The 26779-nt window shown below is 40.0% G+C and overlaps 1 protein-coding gene across 2 annotated transcripts in view; it reads left to right on the plus strand.

The window, feature by feature from the left end:
- wdr62 (WD repeat domain 62) overlaps positions 1–26779 on the plus strand; it is a 242829-nt gene that overhangs the window by 85141 nt on the left and 130909 nt on the right. For both annotated transcript variants that reach the window (XM_028795560.2, XM_051933967.1), the window contains exons 3-4: positions 7669–7731; positions 25062–25119. In XM_028795560.2, the coding sequence (XP_028651393.1) occupies positions 7669–7731; positions 25062–25119 (121 nt within the window). The remainder of the gene's footprint in view (positions 1–7668; positions 7732–25061; positions 25120–26779) is intronic.

Below are 26779 nucleotides of genomic sequence, written 5' to 3' on the forward strand. Positions count from 1 at the left end.
GGATTGAATATAAAATCCTACTGATAACCTACAAAGCCTTAAATAACCTCGCGCCAAACTACATCAGTGACCTTCGCCATCACTATGTGCCTGCCCACCCACTAAGGTCCTCCGATTCTGGTAATCTTGTTGTGCCCCACACTAATCTACACTCCATGGGTGACAGCAGGGCCTTCAGCTGTATAGCGCCCAGACTCTGGAATGACCTACCAAAATTAATCAGGTCAGCTGACTCCATGAATTCTTTTAAAAAACAACTCAAAACTCATTTGTTCAGGAAGGCTTTTAGCTCTACTTGACTTTATTACCCTTCTCTGTTTACTTCTCTGTCATGTTGCTCATGTAACCTGTGTGTGTGTGAGACCATTAATTATATTAAGCTTGTCTCTGAATTCACTATCTTACTGTTCTCTATTTTTTTATCTGGTCTAGGACAATGCTATATACTGTATACCCTGCTGTTCTGTCTTAAACTCTGTGAAGTGCCTTGATCATGGGAAAGGCGCTATATAAATGAAATGTATTATTATTATTATTATTATTGCCAGTGTGCATCAGCCAGCAATCTCTTAACACTCTAACCTGTTAAAGTTTGAGCTTAAAGGTGGTGAACCTTTAAGGCCTTCAAAGATTAACTTTAAACATAAGACTAAACTTAAATTAAAAAAAGTATTTTTATCAAAATTCTAATAGAATAGTTTAATTGATTCTGTACATGTGAAATTGGAAATTAACAAATTTGGTTGCAATTTACATTTAGTCAGAGACAGAGTTGGTACATTTTTACTGACTTCAGCTCCAGTAATCCAGTAATTGCTTCTGACTTCCACTCCACAGCCCTGCGCCTTTTTAAAATTAAGATTTTAATTTGCTTCTCCTTGACTACATTTTACCAACGCAGGATGCTGTGGTTTACTCTTAAAATTTAAAGCAAGCAAGTTTTGGTTTTACACTAATAAGAGGCATACACTGCTGTAAACTCATTAACCGTCTACCAGCGTAGGCCTATTACTGATTATGGGTTGCTGATGGAGTATTTACAGTGTGGAATCCCAAATAAGTGCTCTTAATTGCCCCAAATGTTTTTTGGTTTATCGTGAATTTTTGCCTCCTTCATAATCTGCATTGCTCATTCACAGAAGATGCACTTCTCACACTGACAGCATATGTTGTTAATGTAATTTTTTTCATGCTGTGTTGTTTATGATTGGTCAATGGCTTAAATAAAAAAAGTCTAGCAACCCACTATGGAGATTGTACCATAGCAAGACTCCATCTGGGGCGGGGTGGTATAAATAACAAGCATGTTCATCTGCTTTAAGGTTGGGGGGCTTATACAGTCAGGCTTTTTGATAGTTTTTTTTTTTTTTTTTTTTGCATCAATGGATGGCCAAGAAAATTCAGTTCATTTGTCATAGCTTGTTGCCTGTCATCTTGGACTTGGCTTGTGCCTGCTGTACCACATTTCCTGACCTGGCAGTAACAGGGTAGTCTTCATTTGCCAGTTAGAAGGGTAGAGAAACACATTCTCCTGTCCTCAAGCCTTTCCTGCTTTTAATTTGTAGAAAGTCTATCAAGTTTTAGTGCAGAATTTGTTTTTTTTCCTAAATTAAACTCTTGTGTGTGGAGAAACTACATAATTCCAGAACTTTCTTATAAAGTGGCTTCTGGAGGGTACAGAGTGCAGAGGAAGCAGTGCTCCAAAAATTTAACAGAAGTCATCCATCCATTATCCAACCCACTATATCCTAACTACAGGGTCACGGGGGTCTGCTGGAGCCAATCCCAGCCAACACAGGGTGCAAGGCAGGAAACAAACCCCAGGCAGGATGCCAGCCCACCGCAGGGCACACACAAGGAACAATTTAGGATTGCCAATGCACCTAACCTGCATGTCTTTGGACTGTGGGAAGAAACCCATGCAGACACGGGGAGAACATGCAAACTCCATGTAGGGAGGACCCAGGAAGCGAACCCAGGTCTCCTTACTGCGAGGCACCATGCCGCCCTTTAACAGAATTCTCCACCCAAAAATCCTGTCTTTTTATGATACTCACTGCCATATTGTGTTTAAAACATTTTCACTGTCATGATTTTATGCTCAACGCTGATAACAAAGTTTACGATGGAATAGGAGTCTATGGGGGACTCATGCTGGACAACAGCAAATGATACCAAAACGTCCATGTAGAATCTTGGGTTACTCGTGTCACACAATCCACATGTCAAGTCATCCAGTCATGTGCTCACAACGTCCCAGTCTCATATTTTAACTAAAATATTGCTCAGTAAGTCATTTCTGGAAATCGCTCTCGTGAGCTAAATGAATGAGCATTTGATTTGTAGACCCTCCTCCTGTTGTTATATTTATCTTCATATCTACCCCTGTAGTTCCTCAGGATTATTTAGCAGCAGTCTGTGAACCTGCTCAGATGAACTGACCTTCTTCTTGTTTTAAAGCTTCTTGGATATGCACAGATGCATGGCAGGTTCTCAAACTAATCATCTGTTTTTTCACTTGCCATTCTTTTGATTTTTCGTTGTACTCCTGTCTTGGTTCAGTTTGTGCTTTACGAATGTTTTATCATGTAAGGTCCTATAGAGACACTGTGTTCCCCTTTTATACTCTTTATTCTGTAGACCTTGTGACGGACGGTTGGGGCCAGGCCCGGTTCTAGAGTTGAAGCCGCCATTGTGCCATTTAATTTCATCCATCCCCTCACCCTATAATACCTTCACTCGTTTTCTAAACTGTGTATTTAAAATTAACAATTTTCGCAATTTTTCCTTAATGTCTAAAGAAAATTTCTTCGTAGGTAGAAGAAAACTTGACTTACGCATTTAATGAATCGGCAACAAGTTTAATTAATTGTGAATTTCCCCTTGGGATTAATAACGTATCTGTCTATCTATCTATCTAATTCATCAGTAAAATTCCGAATATAAAGCGAGTGCCGATTATGTTTGTAATACTTTAATATACTTTTACCTCCCAATTTACACGTAAAACGACTTCCAAAGTTATATTTAATTTTAAATAATTATATTTAATTATATTGAATTTCCCCTTGGGATTGATAAAGTATATCTATCTATCTGTCTATCTATCTAAACTTGCGCTTTTAACAATAACAAAGATTGTACAAACAAACACTGAACACTACAAAAACTTTTGATTGATGTGCTGTGTACTTTAGCTGCCACAATTCACGTGTTGTCTTGCCCGTTTTTCTTTGAAGCAAGTTACCGACATTCAACGGGAAAAGACAAGCCCCACGCCGAGCCTGCGTTTTGTTGAGGGATGCTGCGGCCGCCCTCCATGTTCGGCTGCCTTCGTGCGTGCACGCTTTGCACGACCGGTAGAACCGGGCCTGGTTGGGGCCCTTACTCTCTCCTCCCCGGTCCTTCCATAATCAGGGCGTCCCGAATGAGTATTTCCAGGACAGTTTCTCCCCTGGACCGACAGAGGGCAGCCCCCTTGGTTTCCAGCGGGGCCACGAGTCACGAGCATTGAAGCTTAACCCTGTTGGGGCCTGTGGTCACCACCAAGGGGACACATGGACATTTGTGGGGCAATAGTTGGCAACACTTCCACCACACCTGGAAGAGCTGCCGGAAGAAGCTCATTGGGTGCACCTGAAGTGCTTCCGGTTGCCCTATAAAAAGGTGCCAGTCACCAGCATCCAACAGTCGGGAGGACAAGGAAGATGACAAAGCCTGTGTAGAGGAGTAAAGGGACTGTGTTGGTGTTTTGTTGTGCTGTGGGGAGCAGAGAAAAGTGCTCCCCAGCTGTAAATAAAATGTGTGTGTTGCGTGCTGAACCTGTGTCAGGGTGACTATACGTGCCTGGGCATCCCAACATTAACAAAATGTCTAAAACCCCATTCACTTAGCACTCTGTAGTCCGGTACTTTAGCACTTCCTCTCCCCTTCTGCATCTGTAAGAGAGTGAAGAAGCAAGCAGGCGTTAAGTTACACATTTAATTTTGTATTATTAACAGAATGCCCAAAAATATTAAGGAAGCAGAATATTGGCAGACCATTCCATTACAGCTTTGTAGCAGTGCGTATTGCATCTGTAGGCATTTCTCAGCTTATCTTCAGTCTAGCTTGATCTTTGCTACCACATGGCCTTTGAATGAAGTATTGCAACAGGCCACATTCTTATCTCAATATGTCTCCTGAGATACAGTTGTCTTCATCATGGTCTTCTCTTCATGGCCCAAATGGTGAGAAAGAGGTAAAGGCAAGGTGACCACCTTTATACCATTCTTACCATAAAGCATAAACTAATGGGATGTCATAGTACAAAATGGCCTCTGATTTAAGACCAGTCGTTAAGAGCCATAGTTCAGACCAATAGAATTAGTTTTTCTTTCCCTTCCTGAGTTGGCTAGAAATGAAAGTGCTTGGGTACAACTCGTCCCCCAGTTGGTTTGTTTAGGCACTTTATGGCCTTCCTGCATTGGATGGCTTATAGGCTTGTGTAAGTTCATACACAGTCACACTCCCTCACCATAAATTTCATATCCAGCCCTAAAACAATTTTTGGAGGGCGGTTGGGGATGTCTTAAGTTGGGTAAACATCAAAGCACCATGGTTCTCCTCAATGAAGCGGATCATGCCTTGCTTTGTCTAACTTAGAAATAAAGACATACAAAATATTTATCAACTTGAATGCTAGAAATGACTCAATCACAATATGATCCCGACATTGTAATGTTAGTCAACAAATAAGCTGTTACTGGGATGAGTACCCAGCCAATGGAAAAAATGGGAGGCAATGGCCACTGCTTGGTTGTTTTTGAATGGGTTTTATTTTTGTCCATGAGTTCATATGACAGAGTGCCTAGAGAGGAGCTGTGGTATTGTATGAGGAAATTGGGAGTGGCAGAGAAGTACGTAAGAGTTGTACAGGATATGTAAGAGGGAAGTGTGACTGTGGCGAGGTCTGTGGTGGGACTGACGGAGGTGGGATTACATCCGGGATCGGCTCTGAGCCCTTTCTTATTTGTAATGGTCATTGACAGATTAACAGATGAGATTAGACAGGAGTCCCCGTGAACTGTGATGTTTGCTGATGACACCGTGATCTGTAGCGATAGTAGGGAGCAGGTTGAGGAGACCCTGGAGAGATGGAGATATGAGAGGAAAGGAATGAAGGTCAGTAGGAACAAGACAGAATACATGTGTGTGAATGAGAGGGAGGTCAGTGGAATGGTGAGGATGCAGGGAGTAGAGTTGGCAAAGGTGGATGAGTTTAAATACTTGGGCTCAACAGTACAGAGTAATGGGGATTGTGGAAGAGAGGTGAAGAAGAGAGAGCAGGCAGGATGGAGTGGGTGGAGAAGAGTGTCAGGAGTGATTTGTGACAGACGGGTATCAGCAAGAGTGAAAGGGAACGTCTACAGGACGGTAGTGAGACCAGCTGTGTTACATGGGTTGGAGACGGTGACACTGACCAGAAAGCAGGAGACAGAGCTGGAGGTGGCAGAGTTAAAGATGCTAAGATTTGCATTGGGTGTGACTGAGATGGACAGGATTAGAAATGAGGACATTAGAGGGTCAACTCAAGTTGGATGGTTTGGAGACAGTCAGACAGGCGAGACTGCATTGGTTTGGACATAAGCAGAGGAGAGATGAGGGGTATATTGGGAGAAGGGTGTTAAAGATAGAGCTGCCAGGGAAGAGGAAGGCCTAAGAGAAGGTTTATGGATGTGGTGAGAGAGGACATGCAGGTGATGGGTGTGACAGAGGAAGATGTAGATGACAGGAAGATATGGAACAAGATGATCCGCTGTGGCAACCCCCAACAGGAGCAGCTGAGAGAAGAACAACAAAAAGTTTTTTCTGGACTTGGTTTATTAATGGCCATCAACAGAAGTATATGAATAGAGTAACAAACCAAAAAATTTTTTTGGGTGGAGTTTTCCAAAAAATAAAACCAAAATACAAAAATTTAGTAGTCATCACTTGCTGATGCATTCACATGCGTTTGGAGAGCATGGAAAAATTAGTTCCTCTGACAGAAATTTCACATAAGCTGTATAAGTAGGCGCACTGAATTAGACAATTGATGATGCCAGCTAAATCATCCAAATTCTGACATAACACTGACCTTGCATTATAAGCGATAATATAAAATAATCTGGTCAGCAAAGAAGTGGTGGTTTTGTGTGCATTTATTTAGCTGTTTGTATTCACATCAAAATTAATGTAGAACTGCAAAGGTCAAAACTGGGGGCCCCCAAAACTCCCATAACACATGAATGCACAATGAGTTACTCCCAGTGGCTTCCCAGAGTCAGTATGTGACGCCTAAACAACACAACAAAACCTGTGAACTAAACTTGAGGTAAAGCGTACACGCCAGGTTGTATATATGCATGGATGCCAGAGGCCAGAAGCTAGCCGTGCACAATACAAACTCCGTCCGAATGCGAACGTGCACACCACCGCATATACAACCTTCGTTTAGTAATGTAGATCTCCAAGCCCGGACCCGCCGCCATGGTCACTTCAGCACGCGAATCCACCGCCGTCAGCAAATGACTTCTAGCTAACGACACAGCCATAGAAAAAGAAAAACGAGACCGCATGGATAAAAACAATGAACGAAGGCGCCTACAACGCGCTTCTGAAACACCAGAACCAAAGGAGTCACGGCTCCAAAAAGAAACAACTTTAGTACAAATATATTTTTTTAATTAAATGAAAACTTTCCCAGGATGCTCTCACCCTCCATAATTTTTCATCCCTCCAAAGATCGGAGGGAACAGAAAGTGATTGCCATTCTTGGATTTGCGATTCTTTTGAGAATCGGGGGTTTTCTTGTTGTTTAGGAAAACCTCACTGCTGTATAAAATGTGCCAGCAGGCACACTAGGAGGGTCGTCTTTAGGCTTATTTGCCTGCTGATTTTGTGGTAGCAGTTTAAACCACCGAGTTACTAGGAGTAATGGAGGTGATCACTGAGAAGAGAAGATGGGGAGCTGTTTGCTTATCTGATTCTTTGCTTCTTTTAATCAACGTCCTGGGCTTAAATGATGATCTCGGTGAGGAAGGAAGCCGCCTCTTTCTGTTTATTTACTGCTCAACTCCTGGAAAATGCACTTTTGTAAATATTTTTCCTCTGTCCTTTGCCTTTCATTAATTCATTGACTGTTTTGATATAAGTGCATGACACTTTTATTTATTTTTTTAAATTAATATTTGTTTTATTGACACATGCTGCAATAAAGGACAGCATATTTTTGCACCTTATTCACGTGTGTGTGTGTCTCACTCACTGCTGGTCGTGATCTACGTGACGTCCAGGGTTTAACCCATGCAGGGGTTTCACAATAACAGGACATCACAACCCAGGTTTATGATTTTTGAACCAGTTTGTCCAGTTTCCTATCTGTCAATGTTATTGGCACTAAAACACCCTGTTAATGCCCATGGTTATGGAAGGAGATGTTCATCTTGCACGTACAAGTGTGATATGTGTTCTTGCAGTGTATGCACTATATAAGCTTGTTTTCTTTAGGAACTAACCTATCAACACACTGATGTATTGTAACCTGCGGCACTGTTGCGTTTTCATTTCCCTGTGATTAGTAGCTTGTTTTAACAGGCAGTGGTGTCAGTGATAAATATCTTTATATGTGTCATCTCTTTTCTGCAGGTGTGTGGTGGTGCTTTTAAATCCAAAGAACAGCAAGCAGAGCCATATACTGAATTCTTCTAGGTGAGTACATGTTGGCATTTAGGCTTAAGAACAAGTTCAAGCAATGCCCCTCTAACTATACAGATGGCTTTAACTCAGTTATTCCTTGCAGGATGGACTTACTGTATGTGCAGTTCTAAACTCTCCCAAACTTCGGTCCATGGTGTGCCTCTTACTTTACAAAGGAGTCTTCTAAAAGAGCTCTTCAAAGAATAACTTGGGTGGTGGGGACTCTTATGTGAGGTTTTCAGAACCTTGGATGTAATAAAATGGCCTGCTTTGTGCTGTTGGAAGTGTTCTACCTACTGTATATACTCGCATTTAAGTTGTTCCGCGGAGAAGTCGGGACTTGATTTTACAATATGTATTTTGTAATGTCGGTCATATAAGTCGAATGCGGAAAACTGATGCTATTGCTCCAATACTTACGATGTGCTAACTCCCTCCTGAGAGAGTAACCACGGAGCACACAGCCGTTTTTTGTTTTTTTTCTATGTATTGCACGTACGTGACCACACGGTAATACCCGCAGTATTCTGTAGCAACATTTGCACTGTTTTGTGTTTTTTGTATCTCACTCCTTCATACACCTTAATCATAAGAGCATCCCTTATCTACAATGGAGCGTTCAATCAGAAGAAACTATGAAGCTGGTTTGAAATTAAAAGTCGTTGAAGTGGCGAAAGAAATTGGTAACTGTGCTGCTGCAACAAAATTCAATGTGTCTGAGAAACTGATGCGAGATTGGAGGAGGCAAGAAGATGTTTTAAAAAAAAAAAAAAAAAAAAAAAAAAAAAATTAATTTTGAACAGGTGTATAAGTCGGGGTCTGATTTTTATGATCGATTTTTTTGGATTTAAAGCCCGACTTATACATGAGTGTACAGTGCATCTGGAAAGTATTCACAGCACATCACTTTTTCCACATTTTGTTATGTTGCAGCCTTATTCCAAAATGGATTAAATTCATTTTTTTCCTCAGAATTCTACACACAACACCCCATAATGACAACAAGAAAAAAGTTTACTTGAGATTTTTGCAAATTTATTAAAAATAAAAAAAATTGAGAAAGCACATGTACATAAGTATTCACAGCCTTTGCCATGAAGCTCAAAATTGAGCTCAGGTTCATCCTGTTTCCCTGATCATCCTTGAGATGTTTCTGCAGCTTCATTGGAGTCCACCTGTGGTAAATTCAGTTGACTGGACATGATTTGGAAAGGCACACACCTCTCTATATAAGGTCCCACAGTTGACAGTTCATGTCAGAGCACAAACCAAGCATGAAGTCAAAGGAATTATCTGTAGACCTCCGAGACAGGATTGTCTCGAGGCACAAATCTGGGGAAGGTTACAGAAAAATTTCTGCTGCTTTGAAGGCCCCAATGAGCACAGTGGCCTCCATCATCTGTAAGTGGAAGAAGTTCGAAACCACCAGGACTGTTCGTAGAGCTGGCCGGCCATCTAAACTAAGCGATCGGGGGAGAAGGGCCTTAGTCAGGGAGGTGACCAAGAACCCGATGGTCACTCTGTCAGAGCTCCAGAGGTCTTCTGTGAAGAGAGGAGAACCTTCCAGAAGGACAACCATCTCTGCAGCAATTCTCCTATCAGGCCTGTATGGTAGAGTGGCCAGACGGAAGCCACTCCTTAGTAAAAGGCACATGGCAGCCCACCTTAAGTTTGCCAAAAGGCACCTGAAGGACTCTCAGACCATGAGAAAGAAAATTCTCTGGTCTGATGAGACAAAGATTGAACTTTTTGGTGTGAATGCCATGTGTCACGTTTGGAGGAAACCAGGCACCGCTCATCACCAGGCCAATGCCATCCCTACAGTGAAGCATGGTGGTGGCAGCATCATGCTGTGGGGATGTTTTTCAGCGGCAGGAACTGGGAGACTAGTCAGGATAAAGGGAAAGATGACTGCACCAATGTACAGAGACATCCTGGATGAAAACCTGCTCCAGAGCGCTCTTGACCTCAGACTGGGGCGAAGGTTCATCTTTCAGCAGGACAACGACCCTAAGCACACAGCCAAGATATCACAGGAGTGGCTTCAGGACAACTCTGTGAATATCCTTTAGTGGCCCAGCCAGAGCCCAGACTTGAATCTGATTGAATATCTCTGGAGAGATCTTAAAATGGCTGTGCACCGACGCTTCGCATCCAACCTGATGGAGCTTGAGAGGTGCTGCAAAGAGGAATGGGCAAAACTGGCCAAGGATAGGTGTGCCAAGCTTGTGGCATCATGTTCAACAAGACTTGAGGCTGGAATTGCTGCCAAAGGTGCATCGACAAAGTATTGAGCAAAGGCTGTGAATACTTATGGACATGGGATTTCTCAATTTTTTTATTTTTAATAAATTTACAAAAACCTCAAGTAAACTTTTTTCACGTTGTCATTATGGGGTGTTGTGTGTAGAATTCTGAGGAAAAAAATGAATTTAATCCATTTTGGAATAAGGCTGTAACATAACAAAATGTGGAGAAAGTGATGCGCTGTGAATACTTTCCAGTTGCACTGTATGCGGTATTTGAAATGCCTTGCAGTTATCATCTGGAAGGCTCCATTAAAGAGTGCATTTGAGATGTGTGCTATCCAGCTGCAGTCAGGGCAGTTTTAGGCCTCCAACAGATCTGAGCACTTTGGACACTGAGGCTCGGAATCTCTATTTATTCATCTGAGAAACACAACATCATTTATTTTTACCTCTTGTATATCTTTACAATTAAATAATTTACTAATTGAATTCAGTACACACTTTTAATGTGATGTGTACCTTACCTGTAGAATTGATTTATTTTTTCACACAAAAATGACGTTGACTTCTGTAAACATATTAAACCAATAACATAACACACATCAATTCTGTGGCTTCAAGTTTAGAACTGAGAGACCTCCATAGTTTAGAAGTTTAGTAAATGCTGAATACACAGACCTCAAAACTACCGAGTCCAATGGTTTGAGAGCAGGAACCTAAAAAGATGTTGAAATCGACATGAGGGGTGTGTGATACAGGCATCAGGTTCCATGGGGCAGCCGTTGGTAGCCTGTATTTGTGGACTGCATGAAGCAGGTTTTACCAATGGAGTTCAGAGGTCTGCAAAATTTGTGTCTACACGTTTTTGCTCCAACCTGATCGCTTGCTTGGAAAACCAATCCTCGCCAATAACTAATCTTATATTCTGTTTAATTTTATGATGTGTAAGTGTGGGGCATCTGTTGATGAAGAGAGATTCACAGATCTTGACTTTTCTGACGATGCTGTGATCTTCATGGAGTCAATGGAGGCTCTGATCAGGGCTCTCGAGAGACTGAGCGAGGAGTCAGAGTGTTTGGGCTTGTGAGTGTCCTTATAAAAACTAACAGCCAGGCCTTTAATGACCTCTTGTGCACGGCCATCAGCAGTGTGTCTGTCTGCAGAGAGAGTGTCAACCTAGTCATTGAGAGGTTTACTTACCTCGGCAGTGACATTCATGTCTCTGGTGACTCTTCCTATGAAGTCAGTAGACAGATTGGGAGAGCATGGCAGGTCATGAGGTCGCTGGAAAGGGTTGTGTGGCGCTCCTGATATCTCTGCTAAAGGACGAAGGTCCAAGTCTTTAGAGTCCTGGTGCTTCCCATCTTGCTATATGGTTGTGAGACATGGACGCTATCCAGTGACCTGAGACAAAGAGTGGGCTCCTTTGGTACGTACTGTGTCTCTTGGGAACTGTTGGTTTGAATTTGTGTTGCTTATAGAGTCCCGAATGAGGCACATGACCTGCATTGTGAGGGAGCATCAGTTACAGCACTTCGGCCATGTGGCGCATTTCCCCCGAGGGTGATCCAGCTCTTAAGATCCTTATTGTTGGGGACTCGAGTGGCTGGACTGGACCAAGGGGTTGCCCACGTAATACCTGGCTGTGGCAAATAGAGGGTCATTTCCGGTGGGTGGGACTGGACTGCGTTTCTGCCTGGGGGGGTTGGCAACCACGATCCCGTGCTGTTTCATCGTGTAGTGGGTGTGGCAACGCGCTGTACCAGTGCATGCTCCCCAACTTGATTTGACTTGTTAGTGTGTTCATTCTGTGTTCGGTCCCTCTCATATTGTAGGTTTTTTTTTTTTTTTCCAAGGATGTCAACCAAATGATCTTTATTTTTTCCTTTTTTAAAATATTTTTGACCTTATAAGAATCAAACAACAATCCATACAAGCAAGTCAAGTTTAACAAAACTAGGTTCGAAAAACAAATCAATTTTCGATTTATAGATAGAGAATGAAAGGCACTAGATAGATAGATAGATACTTTATTAATCCCCAAGGGGAAATTCATAAAAATGAGTAATGAAATAAAAAAGATGAGTCTCAGCCTGTAGAAATCCATTTGCAAGTAGTAAAAAGTGTCCAGGAAACGAGTCCGTATAAAAGAAAGTGGTAGGAGTGATCAGAAAAATAGAGAACAAGGTAGAAATATAAAGTTGTACACAGAGATGCTGGAAAGGCTGCCACTCGCAGCGGCGCCTGAATATAGTATGTTTAGCCTAACTCTCTGTCCTTCAGTTTTTCCTCTTCAGTTTCCTTTCAAGTATTTTATTAAACCAGATATTTCATGATCAACACACACAGGTGGAAATGGAGACAAGTTACATGGATGATTGTTAGTTTCTTTCTCACTGAAATCTTACTGGTAATAGAAAGCCATTAAAAACAATGAATTCAGCACAGTAAAGGAATCTTTCATGAACAATTTTTTTTTCCTGTTACTTTCTCCTCTGTGTAGTTTGTAGTGATGGATGGAAAAAAAATGTTTTCAGGCAGAATTAAAAAGAAATAAAAAGTGCTGATACAATATAATTCAGTGGTGACTAATGATGCTGTACAATGGCCAAAAGTGCATGGGGGGAGGGATCTCAAGTTACTCTTTTTGCATAATCCACATGTTAGTTATACAATTATATGCTCAAAATTTGCAAAACATGCATGTTTTTTTTTTTTGCTAATCTGTTAAACAGATATTTTGGGACAGATCTTCTCCCATCATAAACAGGCAACACAAGTCAGACATGATTGATTTTTTTAAAATGATGATCCGTCTTTTCCCCCGATTCTTTGCTCAGAACTTCTTACCTCCTATTCAGAAACACATTTGACAGCCATCATGATAGTAAAGCAGCCGTGTGTGTGACAAAGGCTTCTGCTGGATGGGGCCGCCTGTAGAAGTGACTACTGCAGTTTTTTACACAAAGCACAGTCACAGCAGTTCACTTCTCCTGCTTTTTGAAATTAAATAATATTTGGGACCATAAAATTTAACAAAAAAAAAAAAGTTTTATAGTGCCGTCTCTAATATTTCAGACGACACAATTTGCTTGATTTCCCCCCCTCTGCTCCACAGTTTAAAGTTACAAATCAAACAATCCAGATTAAAGTGCACAATGCAGGTATTCATTAAAGATCATTTGCACATAGTTTGGTCACATCGTATAGGAGTGACAACACTTTTTCACACGGTTCCCTCACTTCAGTGCACCATAATGTTTCTGACAATTGGTGTCACAGATGTTTGAGCTTCCTCAGGTGGGTTTCGTTGCTTCATTAGATACCTCAGTCTTTTTCTACTCTTTGGAGTCTGTAGTTGCCATTGTTCAACATGAGAACAAGAGCTGTGCCCATGAAAGTCAAAAAGAGTCATTATGAGGCTGAAAGACAAGAATTAAAGCATTCACTTTATGGTGGCCTAAATCAGGGGTAGGCAACGTCGGTCCTGGAGTGCCACAGTATGTGCAGGTTTTTGTTCCAACCCAGTTCCTTAACGAGAACTCAATTATTGCTGATGAAGCACATATTGCTTAAGTGACATTTTAATGCTTCATTTTAGTGGTCTCGCTTGTTAAGGTTCTCCAACCTTAATTGCTTATTTCAATCTTAAACTGCTGCATTCAGTGTTTTAATTGCTCCTTATTAGCAATAAGATGTAAAACAGGGGTAGGCAATGTCGGTCCTGGTGAGCCGCAGTGCCTGCAGGTTTTCATTCCAACCCAATTGCTTAATTAGAAACCAATCATTGCCAACCTCAGACCTTATTTAATTTTATGGCTTGTTAGACTGTGCAATGCAAGGCTTTTATATCGTAGATTTTTTTCCTTTCCAAGGATATCATCCAAATGATTTGAAGCCTAAAACAGATCATTTTCAGTCTGTCACATTTTTCTATTAAGTGTTTTATTAAATCAAACCGTGAATGATGAACACACACAGATGTAATTGGAAAAAAGCTAGCTGGAGAACTGCTGGCTGCTTTGTCTTTTACATCTTATTGCTAATAAGGAGCAATTAAAACACTGAATGCAGCAGTTTAAGATTGAAATAAGCAATTAAGGTTGGAGAACCTTAATAAGCGAGACCACTAAAATGAAGCATTAAAATGTCACTTAAGCAATATGTGCTTCATCAGCAATAAATGAGTTCTCGTTAAGGAACTGGGTTAGAACAAAAACCTGCACATACTGTGGCACTCCAGGACCGACGTTGCCTACCCCTGGCCTAAATCAACTGTCTGGAATATCATGAAGAAGAAAGAACACACTGATGAGCTCAGTAATCACTAAGGCACTGGTAGGCCAAGGAAGACCTCCAATGCTGATGATAGAAGAATCCTCACTATGGTCAAAATAAACAACAACAACATCATTTATTTCTGTTGCATATTTTCATATAAATGATGTATCTTAAAGTGGTTTACAAGATGAGAAAAGGAAAAAATATAAAAATAAGATTAGGCAATACTAAGTAACAAAGAATAAAGTAAGGTCCGATGGCCAGGGGGACAGAAAAAAAATAAAACTCCAGAGGGCTGGAGAAAAAAAAAAAAACGAACTCTGCAGGGGTTCTAAGGCCACGAGGCCACCCAGCCCCCCCTAACATCAATGATCTCAATCAGTCCTCATGGTTTTCAGGCTTCAGGTGAAGAATTAGATGATGATGGTCATGTGGACCTCTGGCTTTTAATCCATCAATGTAGGGACTGCACGGTGCCCTGGTCAGGTGGTGGGGGCACAGATCACCACCACAGCAAACTGGAAAAAGAACAGCAGAGAAAGTAGGGGTTAGTATGGATTGTGGAGCCATGATTGAAATGATAATTTAATGCATATACAGAATATCAGGGTTACACTAAAATAACGCTATGAGAAAGCCATATTATAATGAGTTTTTAGAATTTTTTTTTTTTTTTTAAAGTGCTCCACTGTATTAGCCTGGCGAATTTCTATCAGTCAGCTATTCCAGATTTTAGGTGCATAACAGCAGAAGGCCATCTGACCACTTCTTTTAAGTTTAGCTCTTGGAATTCTAAGCAGACCCTAATTTGAAGATCTAAGGTTACGATTTGGAATATTAGATGTCAGACATTCCGATATATAAGATGGAGTGAAATTATTGAAGGTTTTGTAAACCATCAGCAGTATTTTAAAGTTAATTCTAAATTGCACAGGTAACCAGTGTAGTGACATCAGAACTGGGGTGATGTGCTCAGATTTTCTTTTCCTAGTTAAGATTCTGGTAGCTCCATTCTGCACTCGTTGCAAACGATTGATGTTGGCTTTGGGTGGTTCTGAGAGGAGTGCATTACAGTAATCTAGACGACTAAAAACAAAAGCGTGAAATTATTTTTCAGCATCTTGCAAAGTTACAAGGGATCTAACTTTTGCTATATTTAAGTGGAAAAAATGCTGCCCTGGTAATGCGATTAATATGTTAATAAGATAAAGTTCCAAGCGCCTGTCTGAGAGATCAGAAACAGTCTTTCGGAGGCAGGTGTGTGCGCGTGTGTCTCTCAGATGACTATCTGCAAAAGACTTTATGATCAGAAATAGAGGCTACACTGCAAATCACTAGTTAGCCACCACAACAGGATGGCTAGATTGCAGTTTGTGTTAAATTGGATCCTAAATTCAAGTCTTTTTTTTTTTTTTTCTTCAAACTTTTCTTGAATTTGTATCACATGTCTCCAGTCATTGTCAGCCATTCGGCTGATTTGAATGGAGAGAAAGTTGTAACTCAGCTGTTTGGTGTCATTGTATGTCCCATACCAAACATGGACCAGAGAAAGGAAAAGAAAGAGTCGTCTGAGGGGATCACAAAGATAATGATAGACAAGCATGTTAAAGGCAAAGGGTAGAAGACTGTCTCGGTCTCGAGTCAATGAGCCAAAACACACCGTGAAAAGCACAGAGGAATGGCCAAGAACAAAACATTGGACTGTTCTGAAGTGGCCCTCTAGGGTCCTTGATCTGAATTCCATCAAACATCTGTACAAAGAACTGAAACTTGCAGTCTGGAGAAGCCCCCCTTTAAGCCTGACACAGCTGGAGCAGGAAGAGTGGGCTAAGCTGTCTGTGGACAGGGGCAGGTGTCTCATGGAGAGCTCCAAGAATCATTTGTTTGCAATGATTGCAAACTCTATAAAGATTGTGCAACAAAATATTAGGTTAAGGGTCCCTTCATTTTTTTTTTTTTTTTTTTTTTTTTAAACATTTATTTTATTTGAAATGTTCTGTTGAATCAAAACTCGAAAGCAGTCTGATTTTTTGTTGAATACAGAATAAACAATGCTGGATGGCTGATGACTTTTGACAGTTTCAAGTTGATTCAGAATTCACAATTGGGGGCGGTTCTTTTTTCGTGGAGGGGTAACACCAAATTTACCCACGTCTGTATCGTGACATCTGTTCATGTTATTATTTCATGATTGCATTTTTTTGTTAAGTTTAGCACAAGTGATTTTCCAGTGTGTCTCCCCCTGCTCTTTTCCACATTAGCAGTGTGTTGTTGAGATAATCCACTCTAGTGTCCTGGTCTGTTAGGTACAGTATCTTGAAGGATATTTTTATTCTCTTGCTCATATTCACTTACAGGAGGAGTGCGGTGTCAGCTGCTAGCTGTCAAATTTCTGTTTATACTTGATGGCATTTGTATAAATGTGTTGCTCCTGTCCTCTGCTCAAAATGCTTAAGATGATTAAAAAGAAAATGAAAAACACAATTTTTGTAAGTGTAAATTACTTGCAGATATCTTAAATTTTGCAATAGATTTACTTTATTACCTTTTCTTTTTCCTCCTTTCATCTGACAACGCTGCTTAATTTGCAGAAACATCATGTCTACATATTTTTCAGCATTGCATAGGTCTGGTAGACTGCCAGATCCTTGCGTCATTCAGACAGTGCTAATTAAAATGCTTGAGTGGTCCGACTGTGTGTTTTAATTGAACATGAGACATATTTTGAGAGAGAATGTATTTAAATAACAATATGGGGGGTGAGGGGGGGTTCAAGTTTACAGGATTCCTCCAACTCATACATTGAAAGTCAATCGTATAGTATTTTATACAAGTTAAAATTAATGCCAGGCACATTAGGAAACAAACATTTTATTTCTGCTCCACAGCATTTCAACAAAGAGTAGGACGTGAGTCACAGGTGTCAAATGAGTAGTCAAGAGTCAGAGAAAGGTTTGGGGGTGCAAATTTGAAAATTGATCGCAGAATAGTACAGATTTGCTGAAATAACTGGCATTGCCCAGGAGGAAAATAAAGGGTTTTGTTGTTGTTTTGTTTTATTAATTGTCTGAGAAAAATATAATAAAAAAAAAAAACAAAAAATACACAACTTTAAAAATAAAGATAAATTAACAAACAATGAAGAATCACTTATGTGCTTGTCACTATTGTTTACTGAAGTGCCTTGTTAAATGCAATGTTTAGTTTATCCATCATTAGCAAATATATAATGTTTGTTAGGACTTCGTGCCCTTGAACATGCCACATAAAGTTGTCCATATGAGAAACAGGCTATGTCCAAATTTATTCCAGCAATTTCCAATGATTGATTTAAATTGTTTCCGAGCCTCAAGTGGATGATAACAGACTTACAAGACCGAATCTCCAATTAGTCTCCTCCAATTGAAATCTTTTACAATCAATTAAACGTTAAATATTTTACCTATATAAATAAATAAATATCATAGCTATACTTGTTTTAGATAGATAGATAGATAGATAGATAGATAGATAGATAGATAGATACTTTATTAATCCCAATGGGAAATTCACATTCTTCAGCAGCAGCATACTGATAAAAATAAATGTGTCCAGGGAACGATTTATATGTTACCTTCGATTTTGAGAAGTTAATTACATTAGTTTTTTTATTATGAACGTATTAAAAAAAAAATCCCATTTCTTTTTTACGAAAAAATTGTAACACCAACACGTTAGCTACGATGTTGCGAAACAAATGAATAAACAAAAATCGCAAAAAGAGCCGCTGAATCCTCAAAATAAATATAGGATGTTTATAGATAATTAAAATTAGATAATTTATCTTCACGGGTGGCGCAGTGGTAGTGCTGCTGCTTTGCAGTAATGAGATTGTGGGTTTGCTTTCCGGGTCCTCCCTGTGTGGAGAGCGCTTTGAGCAGTGAGAAAAGCGCTATATAAATGTAAAGAATTATTATTATTGATAAAAATTAGGCTATCTATTATACTATATGTAACATATTTTAATCAAAATATAATTGCGAAATACGTTCAAAGTAGTGTAAATACGATGAGAAAACACTTGTTAAGGTGTTTTCACAGGTTAATTTTTGTTTTGTGGTGTATTAAGTTTTTACATGCAGAATTTTTCACGACATAAAAAATATCAATTAAATTAATAATGTTATTAGGTTATTATTATTAATTCTATTACCACTACAACATTGTTGCAGTAAGAATATTGCAAGATGAAAATATAGTTAACAAAAACAAATATTAAATGACAAACAAATAATTTGGAATTTTCATGATAAAACTGTTGGTTGCTTTTAAGGAGCACACCAGAAACGTTCCAAGCATCAACTGGATAATAACATACATACAAGACCGCAAGATTGTTACAGTCTTCTTTATATATAAGATATTATAGTGGCTTGAGTCCCAAAAATAGTTGGGATGCCAACCCGGCCAGTTGTATATAATTTCAAAAGCAACAGGCGGGCGGTGGTGCTCAAACATAAAGAATACTGGCAGTCACCTCCAGTTCACACTGTGGTGGTCGTCCCGAGTGTCAACTGGATGATAACATACATACAAGACTGCAAGATCACCCCCCCACCCTACCCAGTATTATTAGTCGACCAATGAGAAACATGTGTCCCAAGTTTCATGAAAATCACTCCAGCAGCACATTGACTTTATATTATATAAAATATATAATACAGTATATATATATATATATATATATATATATATATATATATATATATATATATATATATAAATAAAAATATAAAGTTTACTGTCAAATAATGTAAAGAGTACGCGACATGTGTTTCACCCTTATTTGGGCTCATCAGGCGTACATACTCCACTGCACCTCTCACGGCGATCGAACCTCCAACGTCAGCGTTGGAGGCGAAGCCTCTTTACGTTGCGCCACGGCGTGTGGTTCGTTTATAAAGAGTACGCGACACGTGTCTCCAGGCTGTCAAATAAACGAACCACACGCCGTGGCGCAACATGAAGAGGCTTCGTCTGATATATTTACTCTAATCTATATACAGTCAATTCCAGTCCATGTAAGGGCATCAGCAACCTTAAAATAAACAAAACAGGACTCTGTTACAGTCCAGGTCAAAAGTACAACTTCTCAAAAAAACAATCTCGGGAGCCTTTTTTGGTCCTCAGGAGCCTAACACACTCCTTTACATCAACCAGCAGCTCAGCCACCAGACACCTATTAAGTCTGGCGTGCCTCACACTACCTAACCCTTAATTCTCTTCAAACGATTGCTCCCCCTCTTGCGGCCACAACTGTACTTATAAAGCCTTTTCCATTACCAGGGTCAGCTTGCCTAAACATAGGGAGATACCATGTCAGGCCTGCCGGGGAAATCCTACACTTCAAGTATAAATCAAAATATCCAATAAAAAAATATACATAATAAAACACTAAACAACAAAAACATTTCTACCTAACCTCGAGGTTAATAAGATACAAACGTAAACATTACGGTGCACGTACACTACTAATTCTACTTGGACTCCTCCTATAGTTGCTTAATTAAAAAACAATTGTCAATAATTGAATTTCATGGCTTGTTAGTGCTTTAACTCTGCCATGTCAGGTCATTCTCATATCCTAGATTTTTTTTTTCCTTTCTAAGGATATCATCCAAATGATTTGAATTCTAAAACCTTCACTTTTTTTTATCTTCACTTTCCTTCCAAGTATTTAATTTAACCAAATAGTGCATGATAAATACACACAGTTGTAAATGGAAACAAGCGAAATAGAGAACTGCTGGTTTCTTTTATCATTTGCATCTTATTGCTAATAAGGAGCAAATAAAAACAGAGAATGCAGCTGTTTAAGACTAAAGCAAGCAATAAGCATTCAAAATCTTAACAAGTGAGACCACTAAAATGAAGTGGAAGTGTTACTTGATCAATAGATAGATAGATACTTAATTAATCCCAAGGGGAAATTCCCATACTCCAGCAGCAGCAGCATACTGGTAATAACAATATTAAAGTAAAGATTGATAACAATGCAGGTAAAAACAGACAATAACTTTGTATAATGTTAACGTTTAACCCCCAGGGTGGAATTGAAGAGTCACATAGTTTAGGGGAGGAACGATCTCCTCAGTCTGTCAGTGGAGCAGGACGGTGACAGCAGTCTGTCGCTGAAGCTGCTCCTCTGTCTGGAGATGATCCTGTTCAGTGGATGCAGTGGATTCTCCATGATTGACAGGAGCCTGCTCAGCGCCCATTGCTCTGCCACAGATGTCAAGCTGTCCAGCTCCGTGTCTACAATAGAGCCTGCCTTCCTCACCAGTTTGTCCAGGCGTGAGGTGTCCTTCTTTATGCTGCCTCCCCAGCACACCACCACGTAGAAGAGGGCGCTCGCCACAACCGTCTGATAGAACATCTGCAGCATCTTATTGCAGATGTTGAAGGACGCCAGCCTTCTAAGGAAGTATAGCCGGCTCTGTCCTTTCTTACACAGAGCATCATTATTGGCAGTCCAGTCCAGTTTATCATCCAGCTGCTCTCCCAGGTATTTATAGGTCTGCACCCTCTGCACACAGTCACCTCTGATGATCACGGGGTCCATGAGGGGCCTGGCCCTCCTAAAATCCACCACCAGCTCCTTGGTTTTGCTGGTGTTCAGGTGTAGGTGGTTTGAGTCGCACCATTTAACAAAGTCCTTGATGAGGTTCCTATACTCCTCCTCCTGCCCACTCCTGATGCAGCCCACGAATAAGCGCTTCTTATTAAGAAATTGAGTTGGAGTAAAAACCTGCAGCCACTGTGGCCCTCCAGGAATGACGTTGCCCACCCTTGCTCTAGAGGTTTGCTTTTTTTTACTGTAATGAGTATGTTGTTCCTTATATGTATTGTGATCAACTTTTAATATACTTAGAATTCCTGAAAGGAAATTGTCTTTCCGCATGACCTTTTGGGGTCAGAGTGCAGGGTCAACAATTGTACAGTATGCAGTTAAAATAATAATAATAATAATCATTTGTATAGCACATTTTCATACATAAAAGTAGCTCAAAGTGCTTTACATTCCCTGCATGGAGTTTGCATGTTCTCCCCGTGTCTGCGTGGGTTTCCTCCGGGCGCTCCGGTTTCCTCCCACAGTCCAAAGACATGCAGGTTAGGTGGATTGGTGATTCTAAATTGGCCCTAGTGTGTGCTTGGTGTGTGGGTGTGTTTGTGTGTGTCCTGCGGTGGGTTGGCACCCTGCCCAGGATTGGTTCCCTGCCTTGTGCCCTGTGTTGGCTGGGATTGGCTCCAGCAGACCCCTGTGACCCTGTGTTCGGATTTAGCGGGTTGGAAAATGGATGGATGGATGGAGTGCTTTACATAATGAAGAACAGTAAATAAAAATATATAGCAACATAAGAAATTAAAATAAGACAATATTAGTTAACCTAAAAAAAAAGTGTAAGGTCCGATGGCCAGGGTGGATAGAAAAAACAAAAAAAAAAACTCCAGACAGCTGGAGAAAATAATAAAATCGGCCGGGGTTTCCTGGCCACGAGACCACCTAGTCCCCTCTGGGCATTCTACCTAACATAAATGAAATAGTCCTCTTGTGTCTAGGGTTCTCACGGAAGGACTTGATGATGATGGACATGCAGACTTCTGGCTTTTAATTCTTCACTGTTGGAACATCATGGTGCTTTGAGTAGATGGTGGTGGTTCCCACCTCTACCCTGTGAGGAATAGTATTGTTCAAAGAGTAGAAATGACTATATAGATAGATAGATCTTTATTGTCATTGTCACTTTTACAAAGGAACAACGAAATGAAGCCTGTGTGACCAATTAAAGAGGGTAGTGGTCCAAAGCCGATCTGAATAAGGAGAAGAAAGTGAATGAGATTCCTGATGTCGCTGATAAGACATCCATCTACCCATTTGCAAGATTGGTGATTGAAAGCAATTTTTTTATATTGGGACCAAGTAATCCCATTGATCATCATTGAGAACTCAAGAAGAGTTGGATTATAGATTAAGATGATTTCCATTGATGGCACTTAGGCAGACCAACCTCTGCTAAACTGGACTAAGAGAGAGTGTGGAAAGGACCAGGGGCCTCATGTATAAATGGTGCACACGCACAAAAATGTTGCATGCGCCTGTTTCCACGCTCATGTCAAGATATGTAAAAATTAAACTTGCCGTAATGTCATGCACATTTTCACAGCAGCCTCGGACCATACGTATGCACATGGGTGGCACCCAGCGTCAAATCGGAGTGGTGGCTCTGAGGCTAGGGATCTGCACTGGCAATCAGAAGGTTGCAGGTTCGAATCCCGCAAATGTCAATAGGGACTCTGCTCTATTGGACCCTTGAGCAAGGCCCTTAACCTGCAATTGCTGAGCTTTGAGTAGTGAGAAAAGCGCTATATAAATACAAAGAATTATTATTATTATTACTGTTTCTGTGTGGCTTCCTTTTCTTTTCTAGATTTACATCCATGATGGAGGCTTTATCAAATGCAATGAAATGAATTGTATATCATTTACAAATTTAAAGCAATTGATTGTAATCAATCTAACCATATAATGGTGCATGGAACAAACTAATCCAACTACCATGGCTGCTTTAGTGTTGTTAGAAGACTTCGCAAATGGAAGAATTAGAAGAGAGCATGTGTTTAGAGATCATACTGATTTCTTGTACCATGATGGTGACTGGTTTCTACGTCAATTTTTCATTTCCCAGAGCTCTCCACTAGACACTGTGTGCTGAACTGGCATCACCTTAACAAAGGCAGACTGTGAGGAATTGTGCTCTAACTGTTCCTTTTCAAGTTCTGTCTACATTCGGGCTTTTCGTCACAGGAGTTTTTCAACTTGAACTGGCTTACCAATCGGATGTTTCTCAGTCATCACTGAGTCGCGCCATGCCAGCTGTATGCGATGATGATATCCGCTTGTCATGCAGATATATAAGATTTCCTTACACTCTGGTTGAAGTGGTAAACATTGAGGCACAATTCTCGGCAATGTCCGGTTTCTAAGTGTAATTGGAGTGGTTGACAGCACACACATTACTATATAAAGGCACTGTCATAGAGTGAATTTGCTTATGTAAATAGAAAGGATTTCCACTCTTGTTAATATGAAAATCATCTGTGACGGGAAAATGCGTCTCATTAATGTTGTGAGCAAGATATAGAAGTGTCTCGCCAATAACTGCAGCCTCTATCTGCTCAAATGGTGTGAGCCCTGGAATTCTGCCACCTCCTCCAGTGGTGTTGATGCTCAGATGGTGGGCTGCAACTTGCCTTTTCACATCAACTTTGATAGCTGATCACTTTAGTTTGTTTATTTCGGGCACTCTGCGACTTTCTGAACTTGAACGTTTGAGTGCTTTGACACTCCAGTTTCCTTTTTTTTGTGTATACCACTGCTTAAGCCGCCAAATGGTACATTTTTCCATGCCCCTACTTCACTGAGTAGGACCTCCATTTCGCATTTGCTGAAATTCTTTTTTTTATACGTGCTTTGCCATTGCCTTTTAACAAAATGCTGAATGGAAGGAGCTGTTTCTATCTATTTGGATATTCAAGTATGCAGAATACTGGGAGTACTTGGGGTGGGGCTGTAGGCATGTGCATGTGTGTTAAAATTTACGTTGATTGGGATTTATAAAAGGGAAGTGCGCATCTGAATTTCTTTGTGCGTACGCACATTTCTGGTTTTGTCTGTACACCATGTTTTTGTGTGAATTCTACACAAGGTGTTATACATTAGGATCAAGGATGAAGGAAAATGTGGGGTGAAAAAGAAATTCTAACAGCATTAGTGACTGAGGGAACCACTTAGAACATTTTAGAGAGCAGAAGTGACAGAAGAGGTCCGTGAATACTATAGATCCTTTGCAAAATGTTTACAAAGGAAAAGAAACCTTCGTCTTGTAAATACCTACCGCCTTTTAACCCAACCCCGTGACCAAACTTCGCACAATTTGTGACCGAGCCTTTGCATTTGCTGCTCCACAGCTTTGGAATGCCCTACCAGAGAACCCAGCAGATTGTGGGCTGTTTAAATAAACAGTTAAAGACTCTTTACTGAGTCTTTAGTTCTATTTAGGAAAACATATTAACAAAATTGTTTTATTGTTTTCTCTTTGTTTTTATCTTGTTGTGTCTATGTTTACATTTTTTTTCTATGTAGCACTTTGAGGTTTACTACAAATGTAAAGTGCCTTATAAAATGAATTATTATTATTATTATTATTTATAAGTAACTGATTAACAAAGCTAAAGTGACCATGCTGGTTGCAGTTCATGAAGGACAGAGTGATTAGTCTTTAAGATGATGGAGGGTGGGAGGATACTTTGGCACACGGGAGTGTAAAAACAAGGGCTTGTGGGAGGCAGAGTGCAATGGACCTGATAGTGTCCTGTGTGTGTGGTTTTTTTTTTTTTTGGTAATAAGAAGGGACAAGAAAATGAGATGAAAAGGAAGGTAGAAGAAAGCAACACACAATGTACTGAATAAACTGTGACTCCTCCGTTAGTGTATGAGCCATATGCTGTGAGCATCTGTATAATGGATGGGCAGTTTGCGCATTCTTGTGTTTCTGTAATTCCATGTAATAAGAGACCACAATGGAATATAATATGTTGCAGATCAGTTCTAAAGTATTCTTAGCAATACCTTTCCATCTCCCTTTTTGTTTTTTTTTAAATATTTAAGTAGTCTTTGGGGTATCAAAATTAACATGAGGTGAATTCTGCTTTGAAACTGGAAACATTTTGGTGTGTAATGCTCTTCAATTTTTCCAAATGCTTGTTTTGCAGAAAAACATTTACTGCTTTGGCATTTTCACAAGATGGAAAATACTTGGTCACCGGTGAGGTAAGCCTTTGAGAGTCTTGAACATTTAACATGGTCATTTTTATATTTAATAAAATGTTTTCCTAATCTTGTTGTTCCTTAAACCTCACTCGTAATTCCTCTTTAAAATCCTGACCACCTAGAAATATTCTGCATTTCTATGAATGTGAACTGCTGAAATCTGAATATTTTCACTGCCAAAACCAGAATGCAATAACATTTTGCTGGTTTTGCTTCAGTGACTTTCTTAAGGGAAGCAGCAATTTCTAAGCGTCCTTTTTCTATCGTTCTTGGCCATTTCGACAAAAAGTAAATAAAAATAAAACTTCTTTTTCCGTCTCTCCATTTTATAACCAGCTTATCCATGCTGAATTTTGTATAGGAGCTCTTTGCTGCTTCCTGATTGACATATTAAACATTTGGACTTTTTTTTTTATCAGGGTTGTTGCTTTTTAAAATGATTCACTTTTGACTGTCTTGTAATTGCTTTGTAGTTGCAGTTGAGTTGGGGTATTTTTAGGTGCCTTCATATGTAATGCATGAGACACCTTTTGTGAAAGCCCATGTCTGTCTTTCTGTCTGCATGAAGCAACTCTGCCCCCCCATCCAATTTTATTCAGATGTGGCACACTTATTTTTCAAAGAAATATGTTGATGCAGTTTGAATTTTGTTGAGATAACCTCAGACAGACTGTACTATAAATAATTGTAAAATTTTTAAATCTCCAATTGAAAAGCATTGGTGCATTTGCGTTAAATGAGGAAACCTTTTGTGCAATTTCAGCTGTGAATTAGTTTAGTGTATTAACTTTACATTGACAGCAGTTACACCATCTTGCATATTTTGCTGATTTTTACCTCCAATAGCTGTTACTGACAGCAAACAAATCCCCAGTACAAGTTAATAAAGGACTATACATACTGCATGCATTTGTACAAAGTTACCAACACTAGCTGATTGACCGTGTGTGGGATGCTGCCAGAACTTGGGTGGTTTGAGAACTGGTAGAAGAGAATAAACGCATCAGCACCTCAGTCCTCCTGATATGTTAACTCATAACACACAAGTTAAATCTTCCTAACCGTAAAAATATAAAGTGCAAGAAAGGAAAACAAAACCTTATCTGTATATGAATAAAGGACCCTGCGGCATTTAAGCTGTTATACGCATAGTTAATAAACGTTTCGGCAGTATTTATACTAAACCACCTCACCCCTCCGTTATCCACAGATTACACTTACTGTTTTTCATGACACTGGAATTTACTAGGGTGACCAGTTGGGTTAAATTTGAACAGCATAGCGAGGAGGACCAAGAAGCACACAAAGATGGGCAGTTTGCTATCATTTATTTGTTTCCATTTCAAGCATTCTGTGCAATCAAATGTTTACTTGCGAAAGTGTTGCGTTTTTCTTTGTTTTGTTTCTTGTGCCCTGATCCCTCTTTGATGATGATGAGAGGCATTAAACCAGTGTGGCTTCTTGTCTGAGAGCACACATTCTATTCAAGTGTCCAACTTTGGGACTTTGAAAATATGGTCATCCTATACTATACTGTCAGTGCCACATTCACCTGATATTCTTAATGGTCACCCGCTGTAATAAAGTTTACGTTTCACTTTTGTTATTCCTTAACAATAGAATTACCAGAGCCAACGAAACAACTCGTGAATCCGGCCCA

This window comes from Erpetoichthys calabaricus, chromosome 1 (assembly GCF_900747795.2).
Source record: "Erpetoichthys calabaricus chromosome 1, fErpCal1.3, whole genome shotgun sequence".
Classification (NCBI taxonomy): Eukaryota; Metazoa; Chordata; class Cladistia; order Polypteriformes; family Polypteridae; genus Erpetoichthys; species Erpetoichthys calabaricus.